The sequence below is a fragment of the Mirounga leonina genome, unplaced genomic scaffold, assembly GCF_011800145.1.
Source record: "Mirounga leonina isolate KUSES-001 unplaced genomic scaffold, KU_Mleo_1.0 Mir_171, whole genome shotgun sequence".
NCBI classification, from domain to species: domain Eukaryota; kingdom Metazoa; phylum Chordata; class Mammalia; order Carnivora; family Phocidae; genus Mirounga; species Mirounga leonina.
The window spans coordinates 19,625,534-19,651,153 of NW_023270436.1; the positions used below are offsets into that span (position 1 = coordinate 19,625,534).

The 25,620-nt window shown below is 52.5% G+C and overlaps 1 protein-coding gene across 1 annotated transcript; it reads right to left on the minus strand.

The window, feature by feature from the left end:
• Positions 1 to 518: 518 nt before the first annotated feature.
• On the minus strand, positions 519 to 24,076 carry HPS4 (HPS4 biogenesis of lysosomal organelles complex 3 subunit 2). Its single transcript, XM_035017251.1, has 13 exons — positions 23,550 to 24,076; positions 21,547 to 21,637; positions 19,847 to 19,990; positions 15,897 to 16,004; positions 15,341 to 15,457; positions 13,854 to 13,948; positions 12,116 to 12,188; positions 11,170 to 11,206; positions 10,366 to 10,462; positions 8,799 to 9,729; positions 5,271 to 5,403; positions 4,705 to 4,813; positions 519 to 2,276 (listed from the first exon to the last, which is right to left on the minus strand). The coding sequence occupies exons 1-13, from the start codon at positions 23,588 to 23,590 to the stop codon at positions 2,105 to 2,107; spliced, it is 2,148 nt and encodes a 715-aa protein (XP_034873142.1). The 5' UTR covers positions 23,591 to 24,076; the 3' UTR covers positions 519 to 2,104.
• Positions 24,077 to 25,620: the final 1,544 nt, after the last annotated feature.

The following is a 25,620-nucleotide window of genomic DNA, read 5'->3' on the forward strand; positions in this document are numbered from 1 at the left end:
CGAGAGAGATGGAAGCCACCACGTGTGTTGTAACCTGCTCCCAGAAGTCATACTGTCGTTTTTACCATGTTCTATTTGTTAGAAACAAATCACTAAGTATAGCCCCCACTCAAGGGAGGAGGTAGGTCCCTAATTTGTAGTGAAGAGTTTGTGGATGTATTTTGAAATGACCATTGCGTGTGGGTCTTCGCATTCTGCTGTGTTGATCTCATGCTCTCCGGTGATTAAGACTTAATTTGGGGGTAAGGTCTAAAGAGGAAGCATGTGGCTGCCTAGAACGTGGATTCTCAGAAACAAAGGCATTTTGTGTTAAGAGTGTTTTTAGGCTCAGTGGCAGCTCTGAGAAAGTAGATGGGGAGAGAGGTTTCTGAAAGCAGACCCAGTAAGATGTCTGTAGATGGCATGACATCTAGGAAAGGGCCCAGTCACAGCCAAGCGATTTTCTCGTGAAACAGATCTGGTTTGAAAGAGTCCTTGAACCCAGGCAGTTAGCTGAGCTGGGAGCGGGCAGATGAAAATGGGTTCTGGGCTCCAAATTCTGTCCCCGTTTCAACACATGACAGGTTGTAATGTCACTGAGCTCAAATCTGGGGACTTCAGAATTCTGGAGCCCCGGTGAGCAAAAGGAAAAGTTTGGCTGCTTAAAAATAACCCCACAACTGAAAAGGGCCATGTTACGTGTCAGTCAGTCGTGGGAAGGTTCCTTGACCGGGTGGCACGGAGGCTGGTACTGAATTTTTTCTTGGAGAACTTGGCAGAGCATTAGGACAGTATGCATGTACCCTAGCTTAGGGTATGACCCTCCTCCATCTGGGAAGATGACCCTCTTAGGCCAGCCAGTGGCGGGAGGGACCCCAGGGAGGAAAGGGAACTGGGCCTGGTGTGCTGGGCCAGCCACGCTGAAGGCGGATCGGTGGCCGCAGCCTGTCATCCTCGCGGACACACCGGTCTATGGCACATCCCTCTTCACCTGCCCGCACCGGCTCGGGCATGGCGAAGAGAAAGGTGCCCAACACACACACACACACACACATAAAGTATCTTAACCCTTACCTTAACTTTGTCACTAGACACGTTAGCATTACTCACAACTCAACAGCATTTTTGGCTGTTTTATTTTTAGCCCTTGGCAACTTGTTTCACAGAAAAGACATTGTCGTCAACATGAGACACTGGTTCACCGTTAGGAAATTATTAACATTGCAGTTTTCAAATGGGGTCTCAGGTACTCCCGGTAAAAGTTACGCCTCTGGTGAGTATTTCGCACCGCGGTCCACAGCACACTACCATCCCCCGGCTGCCTCTGGCACGGGCAGGGGCATACAAGCACGCTGCGCCCTTTCACACGGCCGCCGCTGGGAAGCACAGCTTTGCTTTTGCCCCGGACACTGGGGAAACTCCCCGTTGAGGACACTCACTCAAGAGGGGCCAGCTGCACAGCCCACTCGGCACCCTGGGGCTCAGAGTTACCTCAAAGCCCCAGGTTCCCTTCCACATTACCAAGATCTGCCCCCCCCGCCCCCCGCCATGGGTGTTCCAAAGAACAGGCTCCTGGTTCTGAATATAGTTCCAGAAGAATGCAAACGAGGTGGTTTTGGCATCGCTGCCTGCCTCCCTGCATCGAGCGTCCAGACCTCCCGGGAGGACCGCTCTGAGGCACCCCCACTGGAGGTGTGGGAGCACCGGTCCACCTGCGGGTGACTCCCATCCCCCTGTGGATGGACGCAAACACCCAGCTGAACGCTCGAGGCACTAGTTAAGGCCCCGAAGGGAAGGGCAGCGAGAAACGCTGGGGGCGTCAGACGCAGAGCGACAGGCCCACAACCTGGCCCTGCCCGTCTTCGGTACGACGTGGCCAGTGGAATAAAGTCCTTTACTGCACAGCTCTGGGCCTCCTGACCTGAAGAACTACCCGCTCCAACCGCAGGCTACAAAAGGAGTTCACAAACACATACCGTCACGGTTCCTGACAGGGGGACCAGGCCAAGAAAGAGAGAACACAGGGACCTCTTCTGTTGCAGAAGGCAGGGCTCCCTTTGCTGGTGGTCAAGCTGCTAGTGCCCTCCCGGGGTGGGGGGGGGTGAGCCTCGCGCCGCGGCCCGGCTCACAGCAGGTTCACGCCGTGCTTCAGCAGCTTCTGCTTGGCTTTGCCCGGGAGGCTGAAGGCGCCGTCCTGCGGGCTGGGGAAGCCGGAGCTCTGCGCGGCCGCGGCCAGCTGCTGGAAGTAGGTCTCCTGGGCAGGGCTGCAACAGGCATACACCGCAGTGGAGGCGTTCCTGGGGGGGGGGGGAGAGAGGACCATGGTGGGGGGGGAGGACGGTGGCGGGGGGGTAGATGACCGTGGGGGGGAGATGACCGTCCCGTGCCGCCTGTGCAGGCCTCTGACCACGGGACCTCGAGAGGCACGCCACGGGGGCCCCACGACTCTAACTGCCCCGGGGTACGTCTGCCGTGGCTCAGGGTTCAGCATCTGCACTTGAGGTCTGGGCCTCGGCGCCCATCACCGTCTCTCTTTCCTTTCCACTCACTGGACCCTGGGACAGTGTGCAGTGGCCCCGGCACAGAGCCCGAGGTGGGAACAGCCGCACGGCCGCATGGATGGCCGCACGTTGTGCTGACGGAACAGCAGCTACGGCAAATGCTCTCACACGGCGGCGCTGTGACCCCAGGTGACAGGCGGGGCCCTAGGTGACAGGCGGGGCTGGGCAGTGCTGCCAGGCTATCGTGGGGGACAGGCTGGACGAGTGAAGGGAGTGCGGGCAGGGAGAGCGGGCTGTGACATAAAGCGACAGGAAACCAGTCACAGAAGCAGAGGGAAGGATGCGCGTCCCATGCAAAGGAGGACCCACTAGGGAGGAAGTGACCCCAGGGCCAGGCAACCAGCTGGTTCCTTGATCCTGCCTGCCTCTATTTCTCCACTGGGCCTCAGTTTCCCCAAATCTAGTAAGAGAGGGTGGAGTCAGGGACCACCAGGGCTCCCCTCGCTGGGATCTCTGCGTCCAGGCAAGGAGGGAGGAGATTCCCATCCACCTCTAGCGTCTCCCTCTGGGAGCGCAAGGGGCCAGAAGGGCCTCTCTGGCCGAGGTGTTTTGTGCCACTCCCCAGACTAGCAGGAAGTGTCACAGGCCAGTCATCCCAGCCATGGAGAGGGGGCGCCACAGCCTGGTGGTTACAAGCATGGAGCCAGGGTCCCACACCAGGGTGCAGATCCCAGCCCTGTGGCTTCCTAGCTGCGTGCCCCGGGCTAAGTGACGCATCCTTTCTCAGTCCCAGCTCTAAGTCCCACATCTGTAAAGTGAATAGGACAACAGTGAATCCCGTCCCTGAGATTTTTTAAGAGACTAGATAAGTCAAATACATATAAATTGCTTAGCATATGGTGAGGGGTTAAGAAATGGTGGCCGCTGTTTCTATTACTATTAAAATAAGTCATGTATCCCCACACTAGAATCCTCTCCGCCCCGAGGAAGGCGGAGTACCACAGGGCCACAAGGAGGTTGATGGATCACAGGCTGACATTTCACTTATTTCCATCCCTCCCAAAACAGACCCCCACGCACCCCAGTGCAACCGGTTCCCAAAGCCGTGACTGGACACGTTCATCTAGGTTGCCAGCCTGGGGCAGCTTGGACTTAAAGCCGGAGAAGGCACATTTTCGTGGAAAGATATATTGAAGTATTGGCTGGAGATGGTCCTGGGCGGCAGAGATGCCTGAAACCCCATGAACAGGGCATTGGCATGGCATCGCCGTGATGGTTGAAGCCCCAGTGCACGTCTGTGGGAGTCCAGAGCCCACACCCCTCCCTCTCGACCGTCCTACCCCACCCCCTTGAGCTGGAAACACGTGGACAGAATGTGCACTTCAGAGTCAGAGACATGGATTCAAATCCTGCCCCTTAATCAGACTGTGATCCTGGGACAAGCCACTTACCCTGTTTGTGCCTCAGTATCCTCATCTGTACCATGAGGACAAAAAATAATGCACTTGTCCAAATCATTCCAAGGACTGAGTGGAATAACGAACACAGAGCACACCCTCCCCTCCTGACCCTCTAACTTGCCTTATTTTCTCCTACCAGTTTCATAAGAGAAGCATGTAGGGAGAAAAAGTAGGATTCAGTTGGTTAAATACTATAAAGTACAATACTAATTTATAGATCTGTACCTACAGACATAGAGATGCTTAGGATATACAATAGAGTGAAAAAAGGGACTTGTAAAACAGTACATTAGCGTGATCCTGTTTTCTAGAAGAAAAACAATTAAAATAACTAAAATACTAACAATCTCTATTTGCTAAGAAAAGAAGAAAACCCCACAACAACAAAACCTGGAGTAAGAGACACCAGACTAACCCGTGGGTATCTTTTGGGTGTGTGACGGGTGAGGGGAGGCAAACATTTTACTTCCTCGATTCGGGCCACTCTGACCGTTTCTGTGAGCACGCGACCCACGTTAGCAGGCAGCAACGGCATTCAGGCATCGCTTCTGGCAATAGACAGAAGCCCTCTGTCCCATGAGAGGAGGTGATGGTGGGTGGGCAGGGGAATGGATAAAAGGAGGCCTTAAAGAGAATCACTGGAATGTTCTTCCATTTCATTATGAATAATGCTGTGGCCCAGACCCCTGGGAAGGCAGCTCTGGGTGCAGGACTTCAGGAGTAACCCGGGGGCGGGCGGGGGGGTGGGGGGGAACGACACTCACCTGACAGTCATCTCGTACAGTGCAGGCAGCTGGGCAAAGTCCGAGTGCATGAGGCTGACGGCCCGTAGGAAGCGGCGGTCCTGGGGGGTGGCCGCCTGTGGCAGGTTTGCTTCCGGAAGAGGACACAGAAGTTGTGGGTAGCGGACTCCTCCCCCGCCCTCCCCACCCCCAGCACTATAAGCAGGGCGAGCAGGGGGCTCAGGGCCATGAGAGCCAGCACCCAGGGTGCTGGGCCCCTTCAGGTTGCCACCATGAGACAGAGAATGAGCAGCACTGGTGTCTGCCCATGAATACCAAAATCTCAAGGCAGACCTTATCACAGATATTTGAACATGTGTGTGCTTCTCTCAAAATGTTGGAGAAACAACCAAAAAAAGACAAATGAGTAAGGAAGTGTTTGCCAGTCGAATTCTAAACTCAGTGGGAGCTGGCTCCCAAGCGAGAAAGCAGCATCCTAACTGCCGTCCACAACTCTGGGCACAGCACCAACCCTGGGGGCGCCGGCCCCGAGTCCTCACCCCCACCCCTGTCTACGAGGCACCCGGGCCCCATGCGCCTCTCCTTACCGGTCAGCACGTTCTGGATGCGGTCATAATGCGTGAAGCTGTACGTCCTGCTGGGGGAGGCAGCCACGTCTTTGGGCAGCGTCTCCTTCAGGTGGACCTCCAGCCCGTTCAGGGATGCCAGACTACTGTGGTACTGGAAAGGGGCGGCACGGTTAACCTCAGCAGGCCAGTGCTTAGGAAATAACGAGCCAAAGATTACCCGAGTGGCCACCTGATGTAGCAGAAAGGACTCTAACTGGTGTTTTTACCTGCTTTCAGAGAAGTAACTCCTGCCCTTACATTCTTTTTTTTTTAAGATTTACTTATTTGAGAGAGAGAAAGGGAGCGAACGTGAGGGGTGGAGAGGCAGAGGGAGAGAGAATCTTTTTTTTTTTTTTAAAGATTTTATTTATTTATTTGAGAGAGAGAGAATGACAGAGAGCATGAGAGGGAGGAGGGTCAGAGGGAGAAGCAGACTCCCCGCCGAGCAGGGAGCCCAATGTGGGACTCGATCCCGGGACCCCAGGATCATGACCTGAGCCAAAGGCAGTCGCTTAACCAACTGAGCCACCCAGGCGCCCAGGGAGAGAGAATCTTAAGCAGGCTCCACATCCAGTGTGGAGCCCCACATGGGGCTCGATTCCACAGCCCTGAGATCATGACCTGAGCCAAAACCAAGAGTCGGACACCTAACCAGCTGAGCCACCCAGGCACCGCCCTTATGTTCTGATGCTTTCTTAAATTGTAGAAAAATCAGGGCACCTGGGTGGCTCAGTTGGTTAAGCGACTGCCTTCGGCTCAGGTCATGATCCTGGAGTCCCTGGATTGAGTCCCGCGTCAGGCTCCCTGCTCGGCAGGGAGTCTGCTTTGTCCTCTGACCCTATCCCCTCTCATGTGTTCTCTCTCTCTCAAATAAATAAATAAATAAAATCTTAATAAAAAAAAATTGTAGAAAAATCAGAAAATAGAGGCGAACAGAAAAGCTAAGGAAGAAAGCGAAGTTTGGATTTCTGTATCCACAGGCGACGTGTTACTGGAACACAGCCACTCCGTTTATTTACATGTTGTCTACGGTGATTGCACTACAGCAGTGGAGCTGGGAAACTGTACAAGGCTGAACACACGCGCCAGGTGTTCCTTTACGTGAAACATTTGCCAACCCCTGAGACACACTAGCACACACATGACCCTCACAACAGCCCCAGGAGACACGAAGCCGGGCTAACTCCTGGATCCTCCAGCTTCTAGTCAGTAGTAAAGCAAGTGGCTTGAATGTCAGTGTGTGCCATGATGTGCGGAATAACACACCTTCTCCCAAAGCACCCGTTTCACGGGGGAGGGGTGCATTTTCATGAAGTATTTTACACTCATACCCTGGCACTAACCTCAGGCCTCATCTACTGTACACGGACAGCTCCAGGTCCCACTGTAGCAATGAATAACTGATCTGATCCCTGTATTTGAAGGTCAGTAAGATGATCTTGGGTTTCAAGCAGGAAACTATCAGTGGCTCTATGCTGCCCCCTGGTGTGAGCGTACTGTTTTCTCGGACCCACTGGCAACCTCTCCTGGCTGCTCCCCTCGCCCACCCCCTTCCACCAAGCTCCCCGTCCCCACCCGCAGCAAACATAAAGAGGTGGCAGTTCATCCACTGAAAGACAAGATGGCAAATGACACGAGGGTCCCTTGATGGTGTATAATATGATCATGGAGCCCTTTCAAAGTGGTGGGGGAGCTCACTGTCCTATCTGAACTGTGGTTTACCATGCTGCAGGGGACCTGCTTTTCTTGACAGCAGGAGAGGGGAAATCAGGTCAAGTATTTTGTATGCAGTTCCAGGACAAAAAGGCAATAAAAGATCTCTCCCAATTATAAAACAGACAGCCTTCAGGCCTGATCAATAAAGCCCGCTCTCAAACCAGCAAGCTGATCAAAGTTAGTTACTCCCTACTCTTTTTAGAAAAGAGGAGTTTTTCTTTTTCATTACACTGCATCTCTTTCCTGGGGCCCGTCCCACACCAAACCCTCCTTTGCACGAAAGCCCAGGGAGGCTGCTGTGTCAGGACAGGAGTCCTGCATGACAAACCAAGGCCAATCACTCCGGGGTCAGATCAGTGGGGGAGCAGATGGGAGGCGGCAGGGAGACAAGGAACACGCCAGGATTCTGGACCCTCCACTTTGTCTTCTTCCTGGTAAAATGGGAGTTACGGTGCCTGCCCCCAGTGCTGCGCTCAGGCTTGGCTGGAATAGCAGACGTCAAGGCTTTAGCATCCACTGAATGCAGACTACATTTTAATTTACTTCCTTCCTCAGGAGCAGCCTATGCTATTTTTTTTTTTCTTTTTCTTTCTTCTGGGCAGGGCGGGGGGAGGTAAAGATAGCATATCCAACTTCATTGCATCCAAACGCTGGGCCTTCAAAATAACCTGTCTGCAGCTTGGGGCAAAGCAGAAGAGGCCCCGAGTACCAAAGCATCGTCAGGGAGACAAGAGATGGAGCACCGCAACCCCGCGGGCCCTGGGGTGCTGGCAGAAGGGGGAGGGTAAGTCCCTCACGGCTGCGGGGAAAGAGGTGCAGGAAGCAACGCAACCACCACTGGGTGCTGTGCAGACTGTGGAAAGCGGAGATAAGCCAGCAGGCCGGGAGAGGGGCAGCCTCTCGCCTGGGGCTCGGCGCAGAGGAAGCTGCCTTCCCTCCTCTGCAAGCTCCAAGGTGACTGAGCCTGAGCCCTGCATGCTAATAAGATCGCCTCAGAATAATACAGATTTAAGAACAGAAACAAGGCAAGCCCCAGGACACCATTTGCCCTGCAGCTATTTCAACCTCCTGTTCTTCCTGCTACCACTTCCCTGCCAACCAGGCGAGGCTGTTACTATAGCAACTGGAGCTCCAGCGTGGGCCTAGGCTGCGAGAAGGCCAGTTCACGCTGGCCCGAGTGCGGAAGGGGCTGGAATGCTTTAAGAGGAGCCTTCTGGAGCCCGTTAGCATTTCAGATGTCCCAAACCCGCTAGGAAGGGGCCACAGATCACCACGGTTCAGTGGAGGGAAAGCACAGCCTTCTGCGATACTCCCCACCCGGGCTGTGACTCGGGCAGAGTACAGACTCCAGGCCACACACAACCTGCAGCCGCCCAGGCTGGGAAGGGAGGCCACCGGAGCTGGTGGCGGTGGCCGCGGCACCACCCTGGCCGTGCTCCCCATCTTCACCTGTGTGATGCTGCTTGCGCTGCACCTGAAGGGCAGGGCCCGTCAGCACCCCGACGCTGCTGCCGGGGAGGCCAGAGCATCCCTGCCCTGCGCTCTGGGAAAACGGAAGAAGTGGGAAAGGGCCAGGGACCTGACTTTGTGGGACACCTCTGCCCCCAGCACTGTGCGCTGCACTGGACTCACTCACCCCCAGCCAAGCCAGGCCGTAGGCACGACCGTCATCCGCACGTGGAAAGCACGTGGGAGGGCCTACAAGGTCCTGCAGCCCTGCGCGGTGCTGCCGGAGGGGAAAGCCTGCCCTGCTCGTCCCCGCTCCCGGGAGCCAGGCCTGCACACACTCACCACCTCCTCGATGGCAGCATCGTCACCCAGCAGCGGCTCCTCGGCCAGCAGGGACAACACCAGCCCGTTAACACTGTGGGTGTAGAGGTTCATTGGCACGAGGCCCACACAGGACGCTGGGGTTGACCTTGGGGCACTTCCGTGTGCGGAGGGACCGTAGTCGTCCTGAGACTCTGCCAAGTCTGAGCTGCCAGGTGCTGAGCAGCTGTCGTGCACCCCAACACGCTGCTCCACGCCCTGGTCCCCCACGGGCAGTGTGGTTCCTCTCTGCCTCAAGTCTGAGCAAGGCCGTGACTGAGGCCTGCTTGTCCTTCTGGGGAGGTGGTCTTCCCTGGGAAAGGGGGCTAGGCTGCTGTCCTCTGGGAGGTCGTCATGCTGTTCCAGGGCTCCGTTCTGACTGAGCATCTCAGGAGTGGACGGAGAGAGGAGGCTGCTGATGGCCACGGCCACGACCACGGGCGGGGCATCAGGTGGCTCGGGTTCCCGGTCACCAGAGTCCCTGACAAATTCCTCAAAGGCAGGACCACCACCATCTGGGGCGCCCATATTCGGGAGGGCAAAATAGCCTGAGGCTGTTGCTGTTTCCTGAGCTTTTGGAATGTGGATGGCAGACAAGTCTGGCTCCTCCCCCGCCAAGGGCAGACGAAGTTCCTTCACCAGGGAGTAGCCAAGACCGGGACCCTCGTCCCTGGCAGGGCTGTGCGGTTTTGCAGGCCTGACGTTCTCCAGATCACGGCCAGCCAAGAGCCCGTTCTCCGCCTTGCCATCTGGCCACGCTACGTCAGGACATGCAGACTTGGGAGTGGCTGCCAGCATCCAGGCCGTGGGCTCCACGTGGCCAGTGGCACCGTCTGTCGGGGCAGCGGTGCTCCGAGGCTGTGGGTGCTGCTGGGCTGAGCACTCCTGGAGTCCAGCCGGCGCTGTAGCAGGGCTGGCAAACAAGGCAGACGTGAGGGAGGGGCGCCCGGCCAAATGCAGGGCAGGTGCCCTTCCCTGGAGAACACTAAAGAACCGCTTCCCTAAAAAGCAGGGCCACTGGTGACAAGTGGGTGCCCGAGGCCACAGAGCTGAAGAGGCCTTGGTGGTCAAACCACAGGAGTGAAAGGAAGGCACTGTGCGGCCCTCAGGGCTTCACACGGTGCTACCAGATCACCTGCTGGAGACAGCAGGGCCCACTGCGTGAGAGCCAGCCCCACGTGCAAGTCTGCTCTGAGTCAGGGCCTGGACTGGATACCATACGTACACTATTTCCAATTTTAACACCGAGCCCATGGAGTAGGTTATCACTGGGTCTCTTTTACAGACGAAAACCCTAAGGCTCTGGCAGGGAATGGACTTGCCCAAGGTCACACAGCTGACAGGTGACAGATCTGGGACTTGAAACCCACAGCCGTCTCACGATGCCAGGTGCCTGTTCTACATGCTCGAGTCCCAGATGCTCCTTCCACGGCAGAGCGCGGGGAATATGGCATACGGAAGGCTAGGATGTCCAGGGGCTTGTGTGCATACACCCACTTGAGGGAGTCCCTCCAGCACGGTCTACCAGGAACCCCTGTGGCTCTAGTACCTCGTTGCCTGCTCCCTTGGGAACTCGTGGAGACTGGTGGCCTCCTCTTTGGTCAGGAACACAGGCATGATCCGGACATTCGGGGGGAGCGCCGCTCCTGGAATCACAAAGCAACACGGACAGGGCTCAGCCCTGGGCTGGGGAAGATGGAGGGGCAGTCACCGCACTTTGGGGGGATGCATCCAACCCACACGCCTGCTCAGAGAGGAGCGCTCTGACATGCTCCTCAGCCCAGAACAAAAGACACGAACCCATAGCTACCGTTCCCGTGCCCAGCAAGCAAGGAGCCCTCACGGGCAGCTTTACTCCTCGCTGTGGAGAAAAGTGACTTTTGGGGGGAAGAAAATGTAGTGGCACTTAAAAAAAGACAAAAACAAAAACAGATAAAAGCTGGAAAAAAGCACTTCCAACCGACAACAGGGATCTGCCCTAACTTGGGCTTCAAAATAAAACAAAATAACCGTCTCAGGGACACCTCCACATCCTGCAGAAGGTCTTTCTGGCCGCTGCCATTTATCTTAGCCCCTCCTGACCAGGATCCCCTGGACCTAGTTTGAGCAGCCTCGTAACAATGAGGGAGGGAGCATCTGAAAACAGGGATTTAGAAGGTACATCTAAAATCATGAGCCTTACGATCAGGATTCTGATGGCTAACTTTGTCCTTAAAGCTCTCGTCTGTTCTCCTAATCTATGAACAGATGAGATAACCCATGGGACTGCTTGGCCTCTCCCATGACTTGTGTAGGGGACAGGCAGCATAGCAGACCGCGTTCTCAAGATGTAGTGAGGCACCTTGCCACTCACCCCGTTCCTGCGGGCCACCCCCTCCTGCAGGTCTTCTCTGCAAATAAACACACACAGAAGTTGGCGCCGGGGACCGCTTTCTCCTCCCGACCCAATCATGACTGCGCCGGGCCATCTGTTCGGGAAACTTAGCCAGGCCCAGAATGTTGGCCCCCACCGCACGCCAGCAGCAAAGCAGATGGAACAGAAGCTCCCCCGAGCTGCTTGCTCACCACCACGGCCGGGGTCAGGCAAGAACCTGCACCCTGCACAAGCAGCAGCTTCCCCCCCAAATGCGCATCAGGCTTCACGCTCTGAGTGCTGTTTCCCTCCCTCTGGGAAGGAAAGTGAGGATTTCTGTTAACCTTTTACGCCTCCGGAGAACACATCTGTCACCATATCCCTGCACCTGCCACAGCCCTGGTGTGGAACGTACCAGCTCAACAGGTATGTGAACGCCCCGTGACCCTTGTGATAAAGGATCTGACCTAAACCAAAGGTTATGCAAGAGGCTCTCTGGCTTATTCCGATTCACAATCGAGGTGACAATCCTAATTTTCTCCCAAATTAGGAATTTTCTCAAAAGAGCCTTCCAGACAGTTCAACCAAAGGTTCTAAAATAAGCCACCAAAACAAAAACCAAAATCTCTTCTAGCCAGCATGGCTTGCACTCCTATGAAATGATGTGGCCTTCTTTCTTTTTTAGGGACTTTTTAAAAAACTCATATTTTATATATAATTATAAGTTACATAATTTTACTCTATATAATTCCCCTCTCCCCCCCAAAAAAAATCACGTAATTCCCTCACCCACAAGCTAATACTGTTAATCTGAGGCATATTTTCCTTTAAGTTTATGCATTTAAAAAAATACTTTGAAATTGCATTATATAAAATTCTATTTTTTTGCTTAAAAATAGACGCTCTGGACAAAGTGTCCCAGCTGGGTGAGGGGGCTTTACAATACCTGGTGCCGAGATGCAGCTGGGCGAATCAGGACCTTGGCCGTGAGGGAGGGTGGGAGCTGGGTGCTAACAATCCTAGGTCACAGGAACAAAAACACCATGAGACAAAATACATCATAGGACTCTGAATTGGAAAGATTCCTAACACCCTAACTGGTGAGGATCTTGGGGGGGGGGGGGGGGGCCTGGGTGGCTCAGTTGGTTAAGTGTCTGCCTTCGGCTCAGGTCATGATCCCAGGGTCCTGGGATTGAGCCCTGTGTCAGGCTCCCTGCTCTGCTCTCCCTCTCAAATAAATAAATAAAATATTTAAAAAAAAAAAAAGATCTTGGGGACACAGCCGGTAGCAGTTTCAATTGGCAAAGCCCTTTATGGAGGGCACTCTGGCCATTCCTACCGAACTTCAAAATGTCCAAACCCTCTGATCTGCCTTGTACCAAGATGCATGCTGAAGAGTATTGATTATCGAAAAAATGGCAAAATCATTACAGAAATGGGTAAACCCCGCAAATGCCCATCGAACAGAGAGTAATTAAGGAAATCATGGCACAGCCTTAACACCAAAAAGTGTGGGGCGATTCTAAGAATGAAGTAGACCAGCATGGACTGACAGAGAAATCTCTACCGTACACGCTGAGGAGCCCTGTGATCCCATTTACGGATGCGGCAAAAATAAACAGAAGCAATGTCCGCTGATGTGCTGGAAACACAGGGAAAAGCAAAGGACGTGCCTCCACCTGCTAACAGTGAGTCTGGGCTCAGAGAAACTTGGGAACTGCGCTCTGTGTGTTTCTGTCTTGGTTCAGTTTTTTTCTTTGTTGTTTTTTGTTTTTCACAATGAGACCCTGTTCACACATAAGGTGTATGAGAATGTGCCATGAGCAAGGGAGGAAAACATCATGCTTGATGCCAGGCCACCAGTGAGCCTGGAGGCACCACGAGCAGGTTCAGAACCGTCATCGTGAGCAAAGGGGAAAGGCATGATGGTGTGCTATGCCGAGGGCCACTGGGAAGCAGTAGGTCCTTCTCTGTTGGCCCTCTCATTTCGTTCTTTCCTGGTAGAGAAAACTCAGCAAGCAACCAGCCTGGGGTCACAGGGCCGGGAAGGTGAGGCCAGGACCGGAAACCCAGCCCATCAGGCCTCCAGAACTTCTCCAGTCACACATTCATCCAGTCATCAGTAAGCTCTGGGTGCAAGCAGCGGGCCCCCAGGAGGAGAGCTGCCTTGGACCAAGCGTGGAAGGGCCCTGAGGGCACCGGGCTCGCTCTGATGCCCTCCAACTACGTGAAGAGGTGTGCTGAGATCTCAGAGGCCAGCCGGGCGACGGACCCAGCCGAGAGGCCAGCAGGAGCCCGAGCAGAAGCAGGTATGGCCGCTCTGCAAGGCTGGCGACAGCCAAGTGCCCCGGAGCCTCGGGCAGCAGGAAGGGTCCACGGCAGGCTTCCACACCCCTTTACCCACAGTGCTGGCCGCTGGCAACCTGGGGATGCCCCATGCTGAGACTTACGTGGATCTCTCCAAAAACTGCCTTTTATATTCCTAACCCTTTTGTGGACATAATTTCTAATTTCCCGGCTTTGCTGAAAGACAAGTATGTCCCCTAGGTCAAATCTAAACGACCTGATATTTGCCAAAGCAGCCTTCTTGGAACTGGCCAGAGACGGAGCTCCCCACGGGTGACCTGGAGATGGCCGGGCTGGTCAGTTCTGTGTTACAGGGAAAGGGGTCTGGCGTTACTCACAGTCCCTTATAGAGGATGCAGCCGGCTAGAATGTGAGGTGAACGCTGGCAGGCCTGCAGAATGAGGGCTGCCTTCAGCAACAACAGGGGTTCCACCTGTGCAGGGCGAGAAGCACAGCCACAAGTGAGCATGCTCGCCACCAGCCAAGCTGGGAAGGCGGGGAGGCTTTACAGAGTGGAGGGACGGGTGCTAAGCCAAAACCGGGGAAAAGGAGAAGGTACCACGTGGGAAGATCTGTGTCACGTCGTGGGTCTGCATTCCACCTCTCTATACCCAGAACTGCAGACGATGCAAAATGCCAAGTTCTTGGAACAGGGCGGCTTCTGCAGAAGCAGGAAGGTGCGGCGAATGTGGCCTATGGCCGCTCACAGGGGACAAGGGAGGTCTCCGCTCAGCAGACCCTGACTCGATACTGAGACCGGGAGGCAGCGGACGGGAGAGCCTACCCCTCAAACACAGGCTGCGGTGCCAGGTAAAACCACACGACCCCTCTGCTCCCCTCCCTCCGGAGCACAAGCCCTGCTGCCACAGAGCTAGCTGGCTTCGTGTGGCCTTATAACTCTGTCCCATAACAGGCAATGAAAACATCGTGGGCTCCCACTCAGAGAAATACTCCTCAGCTCCAGGGTCCTTGTAAGGAGTCAGGTGCCTACAAGTCCCTAAAAATACCAGAGAAGGATCTGAACCCGGTCAGGAGTCACCAGCAGTGACGAAAAGCCTCCTTCCTGTTTCCTGCTGGCAGCTAGAACCTGCGACACCATCGCCATCAGAATTCCGTGGCAACGGAGCAAGTTGTGGAGCTGACGCTCCTCTCTCACATTCTCGAGACAGTGCCCGGGCCCAGCCAGTCATTCGGCAAAGCTCTGGGGCCCACTTCAAACATTTCTCCCAACCGGAGCCAGGAAAATCCACCCCCAATTCTAGCCAGAGTCGGGCTCTGTGAAGGCAGAGTCACGACGCCACATCCCTGTTGAAGGGACCCTCTCAGCTCCTGCAGTGAGACACGCGCACGGCCCACACATCTCCTCGGGGGCTTCTTAAGGGGGCACAGCCTCGCGTCTCCCTTTGGCCCTTGACAATGAGGATGTGATGCTCACCAGGATCAAGGCCACGGAGCAACGGGCAGTCAGGCCGGCCATACAAGCAGCCGGAGGCCGATGGAACGGCTCCCAAGCACTCTCTCCCAGACAGAGAGACCTCGTTTTTAAAATGTTACCACTGGGCATTTTTGATGTTGAGAACACAAGGCAATCGTAGAATATCCTTATCAAGAGAGACGGGGACCCTCAGATGCCAGAGTTCCATGCTTCTGGGACACTAGCGAAATAACACCCCCTCTACGGTATGTACTTCGTGCCGTTTCAAGCACTGTCTCACTGTACCGTCTGCCAACAGTTGTGGGAGAGGGCACTGGGGCGGCAGCGTGTGGGTCTGGGGCGCGGGCTCTGTTCCTTTACATGAAATGGGTACGGGGGATGAGGGGTTACTTGAGTTCGGTCCAGGTTCCAGAGGGAACTGAATATCTTGTGCAGATCACTGGTGTTCTTCAGAATCTGTTCAATGAAGGTGTCCCATTCAGCGCACAGGTCTTCCTGAGAGCGGTCCTAAAACGGGAGCCACCTGAGGTCAGCGTCTGAGATCCCGCGAGACACACCCTTTGGCAAGGCTCCCTACTCCTACAAGACTCGTTCCTCACACAGGAGAGTGGCCAGAAGGCAGGGCCCGCTTTAAACCTCCTATGCACACGAGACCCCCCACCTGCCGCCCCCTGAGAACTCAGCCACCACAGACCCGGCGCACGTGCTGGGGGCGGGTGGCAACCTGCTCTTTCCAACAGTCCCAGGGAGGAGGACATGGGGACAGACATTTGCAGTGGATGTGACCTACACCACTGGGGAACAAAGGCATCTGACAGGGGCTCCAAGGCCCCTTGACCTTGTTGCTAGACATGCTGTATTTACGCCAAGTAGAACGGCCCCTAGAGTAACGCTGTGTTCTGGCAACATCAGGTTTGCTGAAAACGCCTCGCCACCATCTCCATACCTTGTAAGCCAGAGAAACAGGCCCATTGTAAAAATTAAAGACTCCAATGAGCTGATCCAGAAACTGCTTGCAGCTAATGTCAGGGAGCTCCACAGCACAGCCCAGGACCTGGAAAGAAGGAAACCAGAAGACGGACATTTTCCTTTGCTTTGAGTACAAGCGTGAAAACCCAGCACCTGGGGCTCTGCAGAGCTTGAATTCACTGACTCACCGATGGGTCTGCCCCAGGCCCACATCGTCCAGCCCAGCTGGTCTCCAAGACAACAAGTACTTTTTCTATCTCCTCATGTTGTCTCACCTGGGATGCCCTCCTTTCTCCTATTTGTCCACAGCTCTCCTGTCCCCTCGGTGCCTGCCACAGATTCCAGCACCTTCGTGGTGCCCATTCTGATCACTCTAACCAATGCTGATGTCTTTTCTGAGCCCTTACATTATCAGGACTGTTATCTGGGCACTGGATGCTTAATGCGGGTTTCACTACAAACACTGGACGGGACTCCGACCGATTCATGAATGGCATTCTCGTCTCCCCGGCTGGGTCAAGTGCTTTGGGGAGGGAACTGACCGATCATCACACCGTTCTAGAGCCCTGGAATACTGCTACATGTGCTCGGTCAGAAAGGAATCTGGCTGAATGTGTAAAGAGCCTGAAGAAAGTTTGTATTCTTTCACTCAGTGACTCCACCTGTAGGAATCTTTCCTGAGGGAATCACCAGAAACTTAAAGCAACAAAAAAACCCTGGCAGAAAACAGACGCATTCCCTCTGAATGGAGGCTCCCCCTAGGGCCAGGATCTTTGTTTTGTTCACTGATATAATCCACAGCCTGGCACACGGTCAGTGCTTACCTCTTCCCTGATTAATCTATAGATTGAATGTAACTCTAATCATCATCTGCCATCTTTCCTTCAAAAACTGACACGCTGATTCTACAAGGGAAACTTACAAAGGACCTAAAATACCCAAAGTTGTCCTGGAAAAGCATAAAGCTGGAGGACTTAGACTATCCAATTTCAAGACAGTGTGGTACTTGGATGGGATCTTCTAATAGATCGATGGAAAAGAGGAGAGCCCAGAAACAGACCCCCCCCCCACTGCAGTTGTCACTTGATCGTCAACAAAGGAACCAAAGGAATCCAAGCGGGAGAGTTTTTTCAACCATGGTGCTGGAACCACTGGATATCCATAGGGAAAAAGAGGACCTTTGACCTCTATCTCACACCACGCACAAATATTAATCCAAGATGGGTTACAGACCTAAGTTTAAAAGCTAAAACTAGGAAGCTTGCCCAGAAAGTGGGAGAATGTCTTCTCCTACAGGGTAGGGAATGATTTCCGACAGGATACAGAGGGCAATAACCACAAAGGATAAAACTGGCAAGTTAGACTTCATTAAAATGAAAACATTCTGGGGGTGCATGTGACTCTTGATCTCCAGGTCATGAGTTTGAGTCCCACGTTGGGTATAGAGATTACTTAAATAAACTTAGAAAAAAATTAAAACGTTCTGCTCATCAAAAGACATCATTAAGAAAACTGACAGGCAGGGCTCCTGGGTGGCTCAGTTGGTTAGCGTCTGCCTTCGGCTCAGGTCATGATCCCAGGGTCCTGGGATGGAGCCCCGCATCGGGCTCCCTGCTCTGCGGGAAGCCTGCTTCTCCCTCTCCCTCTCCCCCTGCTGTGTTCCCTCTCTCGCTGTGTCTCTCTCTGTCAAATAAATAAATAAAATCTTTAAAAAAAAAAAGAAAGAAAGAAAATTGACAGGCATGCCACAAACTGGGAGAAAATACTTTAAAAAAAAATTTTTTTTTTTTTAAGATTTTATTTATTTGTGAGAGAGAGAATGAGAGACAGAGAGCATGAGAGGGAGGAGGGTCAGAGGGAGAAGCAGACTCCCTGCCGAGCAGGGAGCCCGATGCGGGACTCGATCCCGGGACTCCGGGATCATGACCTGAGCCGAAGGCAGTTGCTTAACCAACTGAGCCACCCAGGCGCCCCTGGGAGAAAATACTTTTAAAATATATATCTGACAGGGGCACCTGGGTGGCTCAGATGGTTAAGCATTTGCCTTCGGCTAGGGTCATGATCTCCAGGTCCTGGGACTGAGCCCCATGTCGGGCTCCCTGCTCAGCAGGGAGTCTGCTTCTCCCTCTCCCTCTGCTTCTCCCCCTGCTTGTGCTCTCTCTGTCTCTCTCTCTCAAATGAAGAAATAAAATCTTTTAAAAAAAATTAAAATATATCTCTGACAAACAGCTGATATCCAGGATATAGAAAAAATTCACAACACTAAATAAAGAAAGAAAACCTAATTTTAAAAATGGGCAGAAAAACTTTGGATAGACACTTCTCGAAGAGAGACAGACCAGTGGCCATTAATATCCTTAGTCATTAGGGAAATGTAAATGCAAACCACAATGTGGTATCACTACATACCCAGCAGAATGGCTCGAACTGAACAGACGGACAGCATGTGTTGACAAGGACGTGGAAGAACTGGAATTCTCACACATGGTAGGAGTGCAAAATGGTAAAATCGCTTGGGGAAAAGGTCTGGCAGTTTCTTATAAAATGAACATACACCTACCCTGTAACCTCGCAAATCTATACCTTAGATATTTACCCACGAGAAATGAAAAGTGATATCTACAACAAGACACGTCTAGAAATGCTCCCAGGGGCCTTATTCTTAATTGTTCCTAACTAGACACGGTTCACGTATCTAGAAAAAGGAGAGTGAGTAAGCAGACTGCTAGATCCAGACAACGGACATTCCGACAATGCTGGTGAACAATGAAAAGGAAGGAACTGCAGATACGCACCCCACGAGGTCACACGCACGACAGAAACCTGCGGAGAGGAATACTACATGTACTATTTCACTCCTGTGACTTCTAGAACAGGCAAAACTCATCTGTGGTGGGAAAAAATCGGAATGATGGTTGCCTGGGACTCGGGAGTGAGAATTAACAGGATGTTGGGGAGCTGCCCAGAGTGATGCTAATATTCTGTATCTTGATGGGCCTCTGTCATACGGAGCATCATTTGTCCATATGCATTAAGTGGTACACTCAAGGTTTGTGTGTTTCAGCGTATGGAACTCTTACCCCCAAAGGAAAAAAAGTACAAACCACCACTGAACTCTAATTAATGTTATGCACAATGAGGTACTGGGGGCGGGGGGAGGCGTATACTAGTGTGTGCAATTTTGGCAAGTATTAAAATAAAAACTGGGTTGCCGGAAGATGAAGGGATGGAGGGACGTGATAAAGTGACTGTAATAAAAAACATATATAATAAAATGGTAACTGTAGAACCTAGGAAGTCTACATGAGTGTTTACTGTAAAATTCCTTCACTGGTTTGGGATGTGAGAAAATGGTCATCATCGTAAAACGCTGGCGGGCATACCCACAAAGCTGAATACACCACCTCACACTTAAGCATCCTTTCACCTCAGAAATCAGTTTTAAATAAACGTAGGCATGGGACAATAAGACCCTAGTGTATATGGTGCCATCAACTGTAAAGAAGTCGTTTTCATTATTTTTAAATGGTTCTTTGAAAACTAACATCTACAAATCAATGTCTTCGCATTTCTGGGTCATTGTCCTGTAAGTGTGGAGAGTACAGGGGAGAAAAAACAGAGGTTGAAAACTTGACCTGCATCACAGGGCAGAAAGAATTTCCACAGGCTGGCTGAAGTCTCTCAAAGGCAACAAGAAAGCAGCCATGTGCAACACAGGACAGGTCAGAAATACTCTGGAGAGCACTCGGTTACGGTGCCACCTGCAGAGAGGGACAGGGGAAGCGTGGACAGTCCCGCACGCAGCCCCTGGGGGTGCAGAGGGGTCCCAGGCTCCAGAGCACCTTGGCGACACAGCACTCATCACCAAGACAGATGACTCACGGCGGAGGCGACCCTGGCGGCGCGGGTTCTGTCCGGCCAACTTACCCAAAGGTACTCTCCATCCACCTTTATGGCGAACTTCAGCTTCCGCAGACGGACGAGGGTAGGAGCAGAGGCGGAGATGTCCGAGATACAGCGCACGACGCCCGCAATCTGGCTACAGAGCAACTCCTGCTGTTCGAGCAGGGTCTGTGGGGAAGCAGCAAAGTCCAGAGGGGAAGCTGAAACTGTCGAACTCATGAGGCATCCCTTGAAGCAGGGGCTGAGGCCACAGCGGACTGCAGCCGGCAGGCCAGATCCAGGCTGCTGCCTGGTTTCAGATGGCCCGGGAGCTGAGCGTGGTTTTCATAGTTAAGGGTGGTAATAGCAACAACAAAGAAGAGAGTGTGATGTCAACCTTCCGTGGCTGGCAAGGCCTCCATATTGACTCCTGGGCCCTTGTCAGGCAAAGTCTGCGGCCCGTGCGTGGGTAGCAGCGGGAGCCTTTGGTCCCTATTCAGATCCGCTGCAGAGTGGCCAGAGTGGCCTAGATTCATCCCAGCTTCCCAAGTGGGAGCATGATCACGTGAGCAAATACACAGACCTCCTAATCGGTCTTAGATTAGCTAACCTGCGGGGCAGCCAGACATCTTGTAACGCAACAGAAAAGGTACACACCCCCAGGAAGAAGTCTTGCTTAAAAGAACCGAACTGGAACTTAACTGAGGCTCTAGATCTTACAACTACTGTAAAGGAACTACAGGGGAAGGGAGATCTGAAACGACACGGCCTTGAGGAAGTGATCAGGCCAATCCAGAATGTGGGACCTTCTGACATTCTACTGCACAAATGCCCTGGCTTCTTCGGTAATTCTGTGGCGTAGTGGGGAAAGGGGCTGGGTGGGTGGGTGAGGGGCGGTACACAATAAAAGAGACTTAAAACACAAAAGAAGCAATGGAATGTGTGGACCTTGTTTGGATCGTGACTAGGAAGTGGAGGGGGGCAGGTGAGGAGGGAAGGAGGGCTGGAGGAATGGAAGGAGCAAGGTCTGATTAAGTAACCTCTAAGACAGGAAGGCAAAATTTGAATATAGATAATACCACATGATATTAAGGAATTATTGTTACTAATTAACTGGTTCATGAGGGCTTGTGATACTCTCCTTCCTGCTTTTGTATACCTTTGAATAAAAGTGTTTTAGGGGGTGCCTGGGTGGCTAAGTCGGTTGAGCATCTGACTTTTGGTTTCAGCTCAGGTCATGATTTCGGGATTGTGGCAGAGAGCCCCAAGTTGGGCTCTAAGCTCAGCGGAGAGTCTGCTTGAGATTCTCTCTCTCTCTCTGCCCTTCCCCCAACACACACGCGTACTCTCTCTCTCAAATAAATAAATCTTTAAAAAAAATAGTGTCTCAAGAAAAATTAATTTTAAAAAATTTAAAAATTTTAAAAAGTGTTTCACTTTTAATTTGAAAGTGTTAATTTAAAAAAGTGTTTTTGCTGATGAAAACCCGGGAGCAAGGGGAGGCAGACAGAAAATCAGGATGGTAGCAGAGAGCTAGAGAGGATGGAAGTGCTGAGCTGTCTGGGGCTTTCAAGACCAGAACAACAAGAAACAGTACAACTAAGGATAAGAGGGTAGAAATGTCAAATGCCTGGGTGATGCAAAGAACACTGTCCCAATGTCAATGCTATACTTTTGAAAAGCCACCACTCGGAGGACGTAGGGCCCCCCCCACCCCCGGAAGAGTAACCCGCTGGGGCGCTTACCTGAGGAGGGTAGAAGTAACAAATACCAGCTCTGGTTGGATCTCCTTCTTCCTTTACCTTTGAACCATCATAAAGGAAAAAATAATTCCACCTGGCAAGAGAACAGAACGGAGCCATGTTTCCTTTCATCCAGGGATCAAGGCATTTGAAAACACAGCTTCCTCTTTCCCAGCGTGAGAAGGGCTCATTACTCAGTATTTGAGAAGCCTTCTGGTGGCCCCAGGGGAGAAAGAACCCAGTAGCTACAAACAGATAAGAAAAACCATTTTGCAAGGGCCGTCCAGTCAAACTAAAAATATGCCTCAATCCAGCCGTCAGGCCGTCTGGCCAAAAAGACCGAAGAGTAGCTGGAGGAGAAACAGAGCACCCAGGGCCATCTCTTGAGACACGGGCCCTTAACCATACAACCACAGGGTTTGGGATGCTGTCTTTTAAGGCTCTGATAATAAAATAGTTAGGGGATGTCTTAGCTGCCCGCCTCACAGCTGCTGGGCACGATTATCTCCGGAAATATCCCTTGGATATCCCTTGGATCAGAAATTCATGTGTTCATTTAATGAACAGTAAATTAGGCCTGACGGTGTGCTCTCCCTCTGCCAGACCTGGGCCCGTGGCCATCAAAGGGAGACAGTAAACACACAGTTTCAATGCAGGATAGGGAGTCTATAATGGGAAAACGGGGCTCATGAGAGTTCACAGTGGAGCCCTGAACCCCTCTCTGCCTGGCAAAACCCTAACAGTATGTAGAATAACTCTGACACGACCCTTCATCAAACTTCTGATTTCCTCCACGCAAAGGAATCTCTCTTCTCAACTTCCATAACCCTCTGTTCTTCGCAAAGGACTCTGTCTACTCTGCAATGTAACCATAATTCACCTGTTTAAGACACACAAAGCAGACTCCCCAAAGGCTGGGCCTGGGTTTTACCTCTCTGAAAGCACACCCATCAGGCTAGAGCATAAGGAGGAGGAGCTGTGACCACTCTGTCACCCGCACTCTTCTCGCTGGATCTACGCCCTCCCCCTACACCCTCCCTGGCTCCCACCTTCTCCTTCCGGATGACAAGTGGGAACTCTGTTTCTAGTGCAGGGCAAGTCAGATCAAAAAGCCTCAAAAACGTGCCAGCCCCAATCAGAAACCCCCATGCCGGGCCCCCGTTTACCCGCTCCTTGTGTTCTCTGGGTGAAAGCACCCTCATTCAGGCACACAAAAGAAAACCGGGGTGTCATTTTGAACAACTCCATCTTTGTGCCTTCCGTGCACATAACCGGTCACCGAGTCCTGCTCCTTCTATTTAAACCATGCCTTTTGCTTTCATTCCTCAATGAATGTTTGCTGAAGCAATTGATGAGAGAGGCTTAACCCAGTTGGGGTTGACTGGAAGCTGAGTTTAGGGAGACGTTGTATAATACCCTTCAAGAAGCGGACTGGCTGGGGCACCTGGGTGGCTCAGTTGGTTAAGCAACTGCCTTCGGCTCAGGTCATGATCCTGGAGTCCCGGGATCGAGTCCCGCATCGGGCTCCCTGCTCGGCAGGGAGTCTGCTTCTCCCTCTGACCCTCCCCCGTCTCATGCTCTCTCTCTATCTCATTCTCTCTCTCAAATAAATAAATAAAATCTTTAAAAAAAAAAAAAGAAGCGGACTGGCCAAACCTCTTCCGGTGGTGCAGTTCCACTAGAAATGTGCAGCCATTTCTTGTCTCTTACCAATGAAGCCTACAGCGCCCACACCGTCACCAAAGCCGACCGTGTGACCCGGCCATGGCCATCTTTTCTGCAATCTACCAGCAATGCCCGACTTGCTCCAACAATGCAAAGTCACAACCCGGCAGCTCTGGAGAGAAATGGCTCACATGCTTGATTCGCCTGCTCGGAGAAAAAAATGTCTCCCCACCCCTCCCCCTTAATAAAATCAAGACAGCCTGGCTGGGGATTTTCAGTTAATCCAAAACATGGGTCCAGCAGCCTGGCAGGAAGTAAGCCACACAGGCCTTGCTACTCACCAGGAGGCTGACGTCGGCTCTGTTGGGGTAATGGTGGCCATTTACTTGCCTGTTGCCCTCATTCTATTTATTTGGGTTTTCTTGTCTGGGATCGCTTCTTGCACCCCAGCAGCGACTATTCCTTTGTGTCCCGGATCCAGGAAATCCAGGCGTGAAAGGTTTAAATGTTTTCAGCCACAGCTGTCACCTGCTTGGTTTTCATTCAGCATGAAAGTGCTTCCTTCCTTCCCTGCAGGCTCTTTGGTGCCCTGAATACCTCCACACGTCTTAGAACTCTGGGAGAGAGTATATAATAAAGCAAGAGAATTCTACCAGAAAAGTCAAATCCACTAAGCTGGTTCCACGAGCATCAGCATTCTGACTCTCTGCAGAACGACTTCTTCAAAAAGCTCCTGGCCAGGAAAGCCCAGTCGGGGAGATGCATGCGGAAGGTGGTGTTCAGAAGAGATTCCTAGCTTGTCTGGGTTCAAAGCCGTTCTGAAGATTCTTTTCAACTTTGTGAAGCTTCCGGTTCAAATATCAGTGCCTTGGTCTTAAAATAAACCACAAGGAATAGATTATTTCAGAAACCCATGAGAGAGCATGTGACCCAGCAGGGTTAGGCAAATGGTATACTTCACAAAGAGTCTTCTAGAAAGTTGAAAAATTGTTTCAGAAGAAAAAAGAGAGTGCAGCAGGACTTCAGAGCAAGTTCCTCTGTCTCTTTGAACAGTTATGCCTCACAGAAGATAAAATTAAGTAACTAGTGTGAAAAAGCTCTGTGTGCCAAGAACAGCTATACAAATAAGGCGGCTGTTGCAGTAATAATGGAACCCAAATTAAGGAACTGTCACCTTGACAGCTCAAAAGTAATCTGAACATGAATTCCAGAGCTGGGCAAGTTTTCAAAATAGGAGTTTAACAAGTGGCTTTCAAATTCCAAGAGAAGAGATGATTAAGTATCATGGAATTTCAGTCCGAAGGGACCCTGGCATCATTTACTCTACTTATCTCTTGCACTCTTTAAAAATTACCTGGTCTCTGGCTTACTCCCTCCAGAGACACAGGCAACTCAGAGTGTTAACTTTATCCTTGCACCACGCTAAAACTGGCCTCCCGGTACCTCCCCACACTGGTCTGGATAACCCTCCAGAAAAACGAAACAGGGTTTAATTTTTCCACAAGGAAACCCCTTGGTCCCTCCAGAACTGTATTTCTCTTGTGACTTTGTCCAAGCTTGATGTCCCAGAGACAGGGTTTCAAATGCTTGCTCACCATCTTTCATCCTCCCAGGAATACAATAGCTTTTTAAAGCTCCTTTCCTAGAGAGGATTATCTAGAGAGGACCGAACTGACTCTTTGAGGACTGTAAAATCTCTGTCTTTTCTCAGCTTTAGATTATCTTGAGGTGAGCCCTCTATGGGGCCATCCTCATGGGATTCCTGTGGAGAGGGGCGCGGAAGCTACTGGAATCAAGGACAGCAGCCTGAAACCCCCTCTCCCTCCTTCCCAGAAGACTGGGCCCTACACTGCAAGGTGCAAGCTCTTATCTCTGAAAGGTCCAAAAGAGGTCCATAATGTCCGTGGGGTAGGGCAGGTGCTGGGATGTGACCACAGAAGGCTCGGGCAGCCTGGGAAGTTGCAATAACGCCCCAAGGGAGCCAAGAAGTGGCCGGCAATAGGAAGTGGCCTCAGCGAGTCAGCGGGCCAGGAAAGGGGGAGCTAACCACTGCGATCGGGATCGGGCTAAGGGCACTGGGAGGTGTCTGGCCTCGGCTCCTGGGAATTTGTGGGCAAAGGTGTGTGTATGTGCGGGGGTCAATGCCGGCGATCGCCGCGCGGACGGGGCCGCCAAGAGGCGCTCTCGGCCACGGTCCCGCCCCTCAGTGTCCCCGCGCCGCCCACCCGCCGGAGCAGCCCGGCAGCCCAGCGCTCCGGGCTCGGACCCCACAGTGCGGGCGGCAGCGGGGCGCCAGCGGCTCCCTCCCGGTACCTACGCGCGCGGCGGAGAGGCCCCAGGATCACGCGCCGGCAGCGCCTATCGCCCCCTACAGTTCCCCGAGCGCTGGCGCGCGGTGATGACGTCAGGCGG

Coding starts and splice junctions, on each gene's coding strand:
- HPS4 (XM_035017251.1), bottom strand. CDS start 23,590: ATGGCCACCATTACCCCAACAGAGCCGACGTCAGCCTCCTG. Junction 15,458..15,896: donor CTGTTTCTCTGGCTTACAAG/GTATGGAGATGG, acceptor CTCCCGTTTTAG/GACCGCTCTCAGGAAGACCT. Junction 13,949..15,340: donor GGAACCTGGACCGAACTCAA/GTAACCCCTCAT, acceptor CGCCCTGCACAG/GTGGAACCCCTGTTGTTGCT.